The following is a 12,014-nucleotide window of genomic DNA, read 5'->3' on the forward strand; positions in this document are numbered from 1 at the left end:
TTTTTTCTTTAAAGAAAAAATAATATTTATTTGCAGTATAAACAAAGTCCCGTTGCTGGTTCAGAAGATGTCTGTGTTTTGTGTGTGTGTGTGTGTGTATAGGGTCATAAATTGTCCTTCATAAAACCTAAAGCAAAACTGGCCACCCTGTTGGCATACTCTCATTTATACAAATCTGATGTATTTTTCTGGGTTTTTCTTTTTAAAGGTAAAAAAGAGAAAGAGAAAGAGAACCATGTACACGGCATGGAAGCTTTTTGTCAATTTCTCAGCTGTGGCAAGAGTTTTATCTGCTTCCTTGAAGAATCTCTGAAAACCAGCCCTGTGAGGTAAGATGCAGTTGGGCAGAGTTTCTGTGGCCTCCCTCACATGCTGAGTGCTGGCTCGCTCAGGGACCCTCCCCCAGCCCTCATGCAGTCCAACCACCTGAGAAAACGGAGTTTGGAGAAGGAACAAGACTGGAGGAGGATAACAGAATCTGTGACTTTGTTCTGTGGACATGGGGCATTTCTTTTTCTTTTTTTAATTTTTATTGCTGTAGAGTTGATTTACAATGTTGTGTTAGTTTTAGGTGTACAGCTTATCTGTCCATTTCAGATCTCTCACATGAGCGCCAGACTCAAGTACATTAATAGCCAACATCTATTGAGTGATTACTATGTGTATTGTCATTTATCACAAAATCCTACCCCTCCAATAGTTACTTTATTTATCTCCATTTGAAAAAGACAAAACCTGAGACAAAGAAAGGTTAAGTGACTTACCCAAGGTCATACATTTGGTGGAAGAGTCTGGTTTCAATCTCAGATAGCCCGACTACCAAGCTCATGTGTCACCTCTCACCACTTAAGGTGCCTCTTGACATCTCCACTTGGAGGTCCTAAAGGCACTCAAATGTAATATAGCCAAAGCAGAAAGCATAAAATAAAATTATTCCTCAGCTTTCCTCATCTCTATAAATTGTACCACTAGTCATCTGTTAAAACCAAAGCCCGGTAAACACTGAATTTTTCCTTTTTCTACTCACCCATATCCAATCCACCAGCAAATCCTGTTGGTTCTTCCAACCTAACCCAAGCCACCATCATATCTTGCCTCCTCTCTGGGCTTGTTGCTTCTACTCTTATCCAACCAAACTATTTTCCATTCTGCAGCCAAGAAAGCTTTTGAGAAATATAATTCAGATTTCATTACTCCCAAGATTCAAATGCTTCAGTGTGTAAATATTTGAATCTCTTCAAAAATCTGAGTCACCTTTTCAGAGCAACCTTCTGGTATACAATTACTCTGCATCACAACTCTGCTTATATCATTTGTAATTATCATAGTCCATAATTATCTTTTTTTTTGCTTTGTTTACTGACTACCTTTTTCATTAAAATGTCAAGAGTAGAGACTGTGTTCATCGTATTCACCTCTATGTATCCCCAGCGCCTAGTATGCCTGGCAAGTGATTATTAAATGTTTGTGAATGAATGGCTATGAACTTTCCAGAGGAAAGATGCTATTTTTATTGAGGAAACCATAGTGGCATTGTGCTTCCCTGGTGGCTCAGACAGTAAAGAATCTGCCTGCAATGCAGGAGACCCAGGTTTGATCCTTGGGTCAGGAAGATCCCCTGGAGAAGGGAATGGCTACCCACTCCAGTATTCTTGCCTGGAGAACTCCATGGACAGAGGAGCCTGGCAGGCTGTAGTCCATGGGGTCACAAAGAGTCAGACATGACTAAGTGACTAACGCTTTCACATAGTGACATTCAGTTCAGCCACTCAATCATGTCCGACTCTTTGTGACCCCATGGACTGCAGCACGCAAGGCTTCCCTGTCCATCACCAACTCCTGGAGCTTACTCAAACTTATGTCGATTTAGTCAATGATGCTATCCAACCATCTCATCCTCTGTCATCCCCTTCTCCTCCCGCCTTCAATCTTTCCCAGCATCAGGGTCTTTTCCAATGAGCCAGTTCTTCGCATCAGGTGGCCAAAGTATTGGAGCTTCAGCTTCAGCATCAGTCCTTCCAATGAATATTCAGGACTGATTTCCTTTAGGATTGACTGGTTTGATTTCCTTGCTGTCCAAGGGACTCTTAAGAGTCTTCTCCAACACCACAGTTCAAAAGCATCAATTCTTTGGCACTCAGATTTCTTTATAGTCCAACTCTCACGTTTATACGTGACTACTGGAAAAACCATAGCTTTGACTAGATGGAATTTTGTTGGCAAAGTAACGTCTCTGCTCTTTAATATGCTGCCTAGGTTGGTCATAGCTTTTCTTCCAAGGAGCAAGTGTCTTTTAATTTCATGGCTGCAGTCACCATCCACAGTGATTTTGGAGTCCAAGAAAATAAAGTCTGTCACTGTTTCCATTGTTTCCCCATCTATTTCCCATGAAGTGATGGGACCAGATGCCATGATCTTAGTCTTCTGAATGTTGAGTTTTAAGCCAACTTTTTTGACTCTCCTCTTTCATCAAGAGGCTCTCTAGTTCTTCTTTGCTTTCTGCCATAAGGGTGGTGCCGTCTGCATATCTGAGATTATTGAGATTTCTCCTGGCAATCTTGATTCCAGCTTGTGCTTCATCCAGCCGGGCATTTCGCATGATGTACTCTGCATATAAGTTAAATAAGCAGGGTGACAATATACAGCCTTGATGTACTCCTTTCCCAGTTTGGAACCAGTCTGTTGTTCCATGTCCAGTTCTTACTGTTGCTTCTTGACCTGCATACAAATTTCTCAGGAGGCAGGTGAGGTGGTCTGGTATTCCCATCTCTTTCAGAATTTTCCAGTCTGTTGTGATCCACACAGTCAAAGGCTTTGATGTAGTCAATAAAGCAGAAGTAGATGTTTTTCTGGAACTCTTCTGCTTTTTCTATGATCCAACGGATCTTGGCAATTTGATCTCTGGTTCCTCTGCCTTCTCTAAATCCAGCTTGAACATGTGGAAGTTCTCGGTTCATGTACTGTTGAAGCCTGGCTTACAGGATTTTGAGCATCACGCTGCTAGTGTGTGAGATGAGTGCAATTGTGCAATAGTTTGAACACTGTTTGGCATTGCCTTTCTTTGGGATTGGAATGAAAACTGACCTTTTCCAGTCCTGTGGCCACTGCTGAATTTTCCAAATTTGCTGGCACATGGAGTGCATCACTTTAGCAGCATCATCTTTTAGGATTTGCAACTTGAATTCCATCACCTCCACTAGCTTTGTTTGTTGTGATACTTCCTAAGGCCCATAGTGACACTGCCTTACTCAAAATGAGGCTATTGATTCTCATAAGTACAAAACATTGATTCCTTTGGTGGAATATGACAGGATGATATCAAGTCCTGGGATTAGATAAACTTTACCACTTCAAGGGCACAGAACTATGAACTCTGACCAGATTTCTGGAGCATGAAACCTATTTAAATTCCAGATAACTAAGGGAACAGGACATGGAGAAATCATATTTCCTTCCTATCCTTAAAATCTTATTGTTCTAAATGTTGGCCTGAAAATGAAATTCACAGGAATAACTATAACAGTGTCAGCAATTGTGCTGATTGGTATGGCTCTTGGCCAGTTTGGGCAAGGACCATCTATTATGGGTAGGGTTGAATGGCTGTTGAAGTAGATTGGACATAGATTGGACTTGCCCATGGAAGAAGGAGAAATCTTCTCCTCTACAATTCCAAGATCTTTCTTCCTGACTAGGACCAAAGTTATCTCTGGAAAGGAAAGACAAATGTTACTTGACCAAATTTGTGCTTTCTTTCCTTCCATTTGATACTGGCAAAGTGAACCATAAAATTAAGAGCCAAGATGCAGTCCTAGACTTGTGGATGAGCAGTGGTTTCTCCTAGACAGTGATGAGCGGGAATGATGAGGGGCATTTGTAGTGGAGGCATTTTTCTGACATTTGATGGAATCTGATACTGGTCCAGGAAAGAATGGTGCTTAAAGACATAAAATAAACTTCACCTCATCTATACCTCCCCTCCTAATACAAGGAGGCAATGCCATCAGGGAGCTTGGTCCCATTCCGGGGATAAGACGTAGATACACAGGGGATTTATTATATTCATTTTTGGCTGTGCTGGGTCTTCGTTGCTGCACGGGTTTTGCTCTAGTTGCAAAGAGTGGAGTCCACTCTCTAGTTGCGGAGGACGGGCTTCTCACTGCGGTGGCTTCTCTTGTTGCAGAGCATGGGCTCTAGGTACACGGGCTTCAGTAGTTGGTGCACATGGTCTCAGTAGTTGTGGCGCATAGGCTTAGTTGCTCCAAGGCATGTGGGATCTTCCCAGACTGGGGATCATACCCGTGTTTTCTGCATTAGCAGGAGGATTCTTTATCACTGAGCCACCAGGGAAGCCCCATTATACTTTTATCACTAATTCTATGTTTGAAAATTTCCCTAACTCTTTTAAACGTGTTGTCATGTTACCCACTGGTCTGGAAAAACTTTGGCACTTTAACTTGATTTGGGAAACATTGCTGCATTACTGACTGATAAGGCACTTGTGGCAGACATGGATCTGCATCTCAGCACTGAAACCAAGGTGATTTCCTGAGCGGAGTGGGGGGCACTGTCCCAGAGGAGGAGTCCAACAGAGACAGGAATTCCCCACCATGTCCTGGTGCGACTGTAACAGGTCAAAAACTGTATGTGGACCCCACCAAGCTTCCCTCCTATGAGCCCCCACATCCCACCCCCTACACTTGACTTCAACCGGGCTGGCTCCATGAATGGGCTTCTCCATACATCCTCTCAGGTTGTTCCTCCAATTTAAAGTTGCTGGAAGTGGCAAAAAATAAACCAGAAACAGGATTCCTCAAGTTTCAGATAAATGATAAATAACTTGTAGTATTTATTAGGCTTCCCTGGTGACTCAGGGAAGCATGTACCTGCAATGCAGGAGACGCAGGTTCAACCCACCCACAGGTCAGGAAGATCCCCTGGAGAAGGTCATGGCAACCCACTCCAGTATTCTTGCCTGTAGAACCCCATGGACAGAGGAGCCTGGCAGGCTACAGTCCAGAGGATTGAAAAGAGTTGGACATGAATGAAGCAACTTAGCAGCAGCAGCAGCATATAAACAAAAAAACCACCACCCCTACCAGCATCAAACAATACACCAGCTCTACACAATTCCTAAACTAAATTCACATTATAAGAGCCAAATATGAAACATGATAGAGAATAAACAATGGCATTTTCCCCTCTTCCTCAATGAAAGCTGCAACAGTTACTAATATTTATTTCCTTGTGAAATTCATTGTCCTAGTTTCATTATACAAAGTTGTCCTAGTTTCATTATCCAAAGAGGAAGCTGTGTCCTTAAGGAGACCCCAAAACATGCTATTATGCTGTGGCATTAGCAGCATCCTGGTATGGGGACAAAAAGCCAAGCAACTCCTTCTATGTACAAAGTTGCTGATCCATAAATACCACAACAATAGGACCATTTCACTGTTACCAGGTCTCCTGGGAGGGTCCCTATGAGCATTACCCAGCGGGCCCTGAGGTCAATACACTCAGCAGACTATGGGCACTTCTAGGTGAAAAGCTTCATAGTAGAAAAGAAGTTTCTAGCTCTGGAACCTTCCTGCAGTTCACACACACTTCAGACAAACTTGTGTAGTTTTCCAGAAGAAATCAAAGTTAAATTTTGATAACTTCATCGACCTCTAGCAATAGTTCTATTGCTATGTTTCAGTACTGCTCCAACTTTTAAACTCCAAAAAGCTGAGAAGCAGGGGAAAGATTCTCATTTCTATGATCTGAGGTCATGACCTTTCATTCATTCAGCAGGTTAAGGGACTGAAACCACTGGGTGTCAAGCTTTGTACTCTTCTCTCTTTGAGAAACAGGTCCATTGACTTCAGTAAGAATCAGCCAGGAATGGGGACTTCCATGGTAGTCCAGTGGTTAAGAATCTGCCTTCCAATGCAGAGGACACAGGCTCAATCCCTGGTGGGGGAACTAAGATCCCACATGCCACAGGGCAACTAAGCAGGTGAGCTGCAACTACTGGCCCTGGGGGCCTCAGCTAGAGAGAAGTCTGCATGCCATCATGAAAGATCCCACATGCTGCAACCAAGACCTGACGCAGCCATAAATAAATAAATAAGTAAAAATTAAAAGAGGAGGCCAAGAGCCACAGAATTTACATTTTCCAACTTTATTTCCTTTTTAAAACTGTGGCTTCAGATAAGACTATTCAACTGCACAGACATAAGTATCTTTTTTCTTCTGCAGAGGTATAAATCCTTCATCCAGAGTAGTGTAGGTATGAAATGTAAATCACTAGGTGTAGGTATGTAAAGGTAAATAATTCTTTCTTTAGAAAGTTAACTTTAGTCCTGTTTCTATCACAGAATGATTTTCATGAACCATAAAACTATTATAAAAAAAGCTATTTCTGGTCTTTGTGCTTTACTAATGGGTAAAACTGCCACAGAATTTTAATTAGTAGCAAACCATATAACAAGTTTGTCTTTTTAACATAATGTTATGACTTCAATTATTATTTGCGTCTTCTACTTTGGTTAAAGTTCATACAAAAGAACATGAGAAAAATAATAAAAAACAGGCTCTTTTTCTGCTTAAATTCACAAATGGCAGGTTCACAGGGACTGGAACAGAAACTGCAAGGGTCTTCCAAAACTCAAGAGTTTTAGATTGAGACTGTGGAGCTTTCCTGCACATACCATTCATCAGGGGCTCAAAACTCTGAGCTAAAGGAACTGCTGGGCTGACTCAGTGTGGTATTTCTTATGTCCCTTCATTGTTTTATTATTAAGCTATGAGTAAAGGCTAAGAGCATTCACAGTTCATAAAATCCTTGGATGAGACCTCTCATTCTCTTGAATGAGACTCCTTGAATAACAGACCTCATTCTCAGAGATCTCTTATGTGCTAAGAGAATCCATGCATAACATGTGGAAAGCAGAGGTTCCCTATCTGTCATGGGCATCAGAAACACCTGTGTACCTTTCTAAACATTCCAGGGCCTGGACCCCTCTTCCTACCCCCAAAAGTGATGCTGCAGGCAACATGCCTTAGCAAAGCTTCGCTGGCCTTCTGAGATGTGTCAGAGAGAACGAACTACTGGTGTAAAGTATCTGCCAGATCATTCACAGCCTGTATTCTGCATAGCTGGAGATAGCTGATTAGTGATGCCTTTTACAATATCATTATTTTAAGAACTGTTTGGCCACCCTGGGTGAAGGGGGCCCAGAAATAGGCATGCATCAAATGTTCATTCCTTTCATAACTTAAGTCAGGATCTTAAGTGGACCCTTATTAATTTTCTTCTTTTTTTTTTTTTTTTTTGCTGCACAGCATGCTGAATGTTAGTTCCCGACCAGGGATTAAGGCCGGGCCCTCGGCAGTGAGAGTGCAGAGTCCTAACCACTAGACCACCAGGAAATTCCTAGACGTCACTTTTCACACTTCACTTCTCTTTATGTGGTAAAGTCAGGATGCTCTTTTTGAATTGTTTTTGTACTCAGTTTGATAGAATGTTCCTCTGGTTTTAGTGCTGCTAATCTCTTGTTTTAAAGATAAAGGAATTTGTGGACTTCCCTAGTAGTCCACTGGTTAAGACTCTGTGCTCCTACTGCATGGGTTCGATCCCTGGTTGAGGAACTAAGATCCTGCATGCTGCATGGCATAGCCAAACTAAAAACAACATGTTGAAAACATTCATCTTAGCAACTTCTAGTAAAAAGATAAACCTAACTTTAATTTACTACTGATTTTACCAAACTGTTAAACTTTATTAAAGAGGATAACAATTTCTTCCCCTAGTTACTAACACCCACATGGTTTCAAATTCCCAAAAAAGAAGTCTAAAATACCATGCTGTAGAATTTCTTATGCCTTAACTTCTGTAGTGTTTCTCTGCAAAGGAGCCAGGACCACTCCAACATTCCTCTCCTCACTCTCAGAGCTATACAGATTATGCTTTTCAATATATTCTTGGACAAGATCGGGTACCAAGTAGCGAATGCTCTGGCCTCTTCTAAGGGCTCGCCGGATCTTCGTGGAGGAAATGTCATTGGTGATCCATTCGTTCACCAGGTGAATGTTGTTCTGGTGTTTCCATAGCACATCGGATTCATAGATGAACTTCTGAGCATCATTCCCAGCCCGAGTAATACATATGAGCCCATAGTCTCCCAGGATTTTGGTGATATCCTCACTCTTCCATAGATTGGGCACACCAAAGGACTCCAAAAAATCTGCTCCGCACAGCAGCTTCACCTTTGGCACACCTGGGAAGAGAAAATAGAGCCTCATGGGTTGCTTTTCTAATAACTCCTGGCATCAAAATGAATGTGTAGGACTGTCCCTGGTGGTCCAGTGGTTAGGAATTCAGCTGCCAATGCAGGGGACACGGGTTCAACCCCTGGTCCAGGAAGATCCCACATGCGGTGGGGCAGCTAAGCCCATGAGCGACAACCACTGAGCCTGAGCTCTAGAGCTGGTGCTCCACAACAAGAGAAGCCACCTCAATAAGAAGCCCATGCAGTAGCTCCTGTTCACTGCCACTAGAGAGAGCCTTTGTGCAGCAACAAAGATCCAGTGCAGGAAAAAAAAATGTGTATATTTGTTTTTCTGAGGATTCATAGTTTTTATCAGATTCAGCTTTTCCAAAAAGAGATCCAGACCTGAACCTCAAATATTCAGGTCTACCTACTGCAGGATAAATAAGCTCAGGGTGCCTTTGACTCTCCTTTCCTCCCATCAAAAAACTAACATGGGGTGGAGAGTTCCCTGGTGGCCTGGTGGTTACAATTTCGGGCTTTCACTGCCGCAGCCCTAGTTCAATCCCTGGGTGGGGAACTGAGATCCCACAAATTGTGTGATGTAGCCAAAAGAACAAAAAAAGGAAGAAAAAAGAAAACTAACAAGGGGCATTTTCCTGGCACCCACACATATTGAATACGAAAGCAAATACAAAGGGGGCTTGCCCAGCCCTACAGTCTTAACAGCCCTCATTGGTAAGTCCTGGAAAAACATACAGACCTTTCGTTTTTGTTTGCTCTAGGGATTTCTTTTCACTAAAATCTTGTTTTTGTTCAGCCCACTTTCTCTTCCGTCCAGGCTTTTCCAGCACAGGTGAGTTCTGCTGGAGATCACAGATACTGGCCTCCAGCTTCTCTTGATGGTGTCTATAAAACAACAAAGCAACAGAATATTTATTTCTCTTTCTCACAATGCTCAACTGAAATATCATCCTCATGGAGAGGCCTGAGAGCCTCTGACACTATGTTAAAGGCTGGGAGCTGTTAAAAAGGTGCAACCACAGGTACACACAATGCCCGATTACTCAGAATGGACACCTTCAAGTACATAGGACTGTCAGGTCAGGATGGATGCCGGCTGAGACACAGCAGCCCTGGGCTATGGCTGTCAAGAATGGAAAGCATCAGGGACTTCCCTGGTGGTCCAGTGGTTAAGAATCCACCTGCCAGGGCTGGAGACACAGGTTCAATCCCTGGAACTGAACTAAGGGACTAAATCCCATGTGCCACAACTGCTGAAGCCTGCATGGTCTACAGCCTGTGCTCTGCAACAAGAGAAGGCATTGCAAAGAGAAGCCTGTGCACCGTAACTAAAGAAAGTCCTTGTGCAGCCACAAAGACCCAGCACAGTCAAAAATAAACTAAAAAATAAAAAGAATGGAAAGCAGGGAAAATCCTGGGAGCACAGCAAATAGTAGCTATTACTATCCTAAGCTGTATGCATCTGTGTCATAATGACCAGAGTTAACACTGATTATTTATTATGTGTTAACCACTACACCAAATCCCTTGCATGAATGATTTGATGAAATCTTCTCAACATCTCATGTCATATTATTATTATCCCCATAATGGAGACGAAGTACAGGCTTAGAGTTTGTACCGCCAGCTTCTGGCAGAGCCTCTTAGACATAGGAGATAGTCGAGAACAACCAGATTGAGTAAATGTTTTGGTTACTATAAAGCAACTATAGTACTGCCAGCATTCTATCAGAATTGTTTGTTATACCTATCGAGAGAGGAGGACACTGACCAATTTGCACAAGGTCATTTAGCTTATAGATGGCAGAGCCAGAATTTGAATCCTAACAGTCTGGTTCCAGAGCCCACACCCTTGACCACTGAGGAGTATGGCCTGACTAGGACTTCCCTGGTGGACCAGTGGCTAAGACTCTACACTCCCAATGCAGGGGACCCAGGTTCGATCCCTGGTCAGGGAACTAGATCCCACATGCCACAACTAAAGATCCCTCATGCTGCAACGAAGATTGAAGATCCCGTGTGACTTAACTCAGACCTGGCACAGTCAAATAAATAAATAAAAATAAATATTTTTAAAAAAGAGTATGGCCTGACCTAGTAATGAAGAACTCAATGCCAAGGATAAGGTCTGAGGGGGTGGCAAGTGTCTGAAGCCTAAGCGGAAGGGCCCACAGGCAGGATCTGTGTGCAGCTTCACTCTGGCTGGCAGCAGGATGCCCATGGCTTCATAGTGGTACAGTTACCCAGCTAACAGAAGCAACATGCGTGAGAGACGACTGTGGGCCCTGGTGCCCGTAACCCCCTTCCCTCGGGAATGGCTGAGTTGAACCTGGAATGAACAGGAAGGTTACTCTGGAGCCAAAGAGGGCTGGGTGAGGAGGAGGAGCCTGCTTTCTGATGGGAGAACTTCTGGTCAATGAACAGAAGTCACCCTCTTCTCCCTGCTAAGCTTCTGGGTAAGTCACTGGGCTGGACATTGTCTGCTGGCTGGTTTTAATCCCACCCTGAAATCACTTCCCAGAAGTCCTCAGAGGCAGAGAGATTTGGGAGGCTCTGGACCTTGACAGATCGGCATGGAGGCCAGACCCTATATTCCACTGTCCTGTCCCCCACGCTAGGAGACTGGGAAAGTTTAATAGCAGCATTGGTGGCAGCAGGAACAGCTTCCTGAACTTCAGCTGCAGTTAAGGGGACATGATCTTGAAACAAACCACCGCTTCCACTCCTCCAGCCCTTTCAAACTAAACCTAAAGTCCCTGTCTGCTTAAAATGCTCAGAGTGGTTCTATTTCCTATCCAAACCATAACTAATATGGCTAGAACCAGAAGGTTCAAACTCTAAGAATAGACATGAGACAGAAAGGTTTTCAGAAAGCCCTTGTGTTTTATACTCAAGAGAACTTGCTCGCTTAGTAGCTCAGTCATGTCCAACTCTTTGCAACCCCATAGACTGTAGCCCTCCAGGCTCCTCAGTCCATAAGATTTCCTAGACACGGATACTGGAGTGGGTTGCCATTTCCTCCTCCATGGGTTCTTCCCAATCCAGGGATCGAACCCACATCTCCTGTGATTCCTGCACTGCAGGCAGATTCCTTACTCACTGAGCCACCGGGGACATGCCACTCAAGAGAACATTAAGTAATAAAGATGTTACTCACTCTGGGTTCTGAATCCTTAAACTGGAACAGTTTCAGAGTCCTGAGCACAGTGATCTGTGACAACCCCTCATATGCTGTCATGGAAGTAGCATCCAAACCAAGTCTCTTTGTGATCAAGAATCATGGCCTCTCTTCCTTAAATTACCTGTCTTCATCTTTCTATATATATATATATATATATATAATTTTATTTACTATGGCTGTGCTGGGTCTTCACTGCTGTTCGGGCTTTCCTCTAGCTGTGGCGAGCAGAGGCTACTCTCAAGCGCAGGCTACTCTCTAGTTGCAGTGTGCAGTGGCTTCTCTTGTTGCTGAGCATGGGCTCTACTGTGCATGGGCTTCACTAACTGTGGCACATGGGCTTAGTAGCTGTGGTGCTCGGGCTTAGTTGCTCTGTGGCACAGGGGAACTTCCCGGACCAGGGAATGAACCCGTGTCTCCTGCATTGGCAGGCAGATTCTTTACCCCTGAGCCACCAGGGAAGCCCAATTATCTGCCTTTGGCTTTTACACTTGAGAAGACTGACCACAGTGACATCATCTTACAGCTTTACCTTTTTCACCAGGGGCACAGACAGGCCAAGT

The 12,014-nt window shown here is 43.5% G+C and overlaps 1 protein-coding gene across 5 annotated transcripts in view; it reads right to left on the reverse strand.

The window, feature by feature from the left end:
• Positions 1 to 6,144: 6,144 nt before the first annotated feature.
• Positions 6,145 to 12,014, reverse strand: part of NMNAT1 (nicotinamide nucleotide adenylyltransferase 1) — a 28,231-nt gene continuing 22,361 nt past the window's right edge. For all 5 annotated transcript variants that reach the window (XM_061160443.1, XM_061160442.1, XM_061160441.1 and 2 more), the window contains 2 exons: positions 9,013 to 9,158; positions 6,145 to 8,258 (listed from right to left, as the gene is read on the reverse strand). In XM_061160443.1, coding sequence (XP_061016426.1) covers positions 7,858 to 8,258; positions 9,013 to 9,158 — 547 coding nt within the window. In that variant the 3' untranslated portion in view covers positions 6,145 to 7,857. The remainder of the gene's footprint in view (positions 8,259 to 9,012; positions 9,159 to 12,014) is intronic.

This window comes from Dama dama, chromosome 14 (genome assembly GCF_033118175.1).
Source record: "Dama dama isolate Ldn47 chromosome 14, ASM3311817v1, whole genome shotgun sequence".
NCBI classification, from domain to species: domain Eukaryota; kingdom Metazoa; phylum Chordata; class Mammalia; order Artiodactyla; family Cervidae; genus Dama; species Dama dama.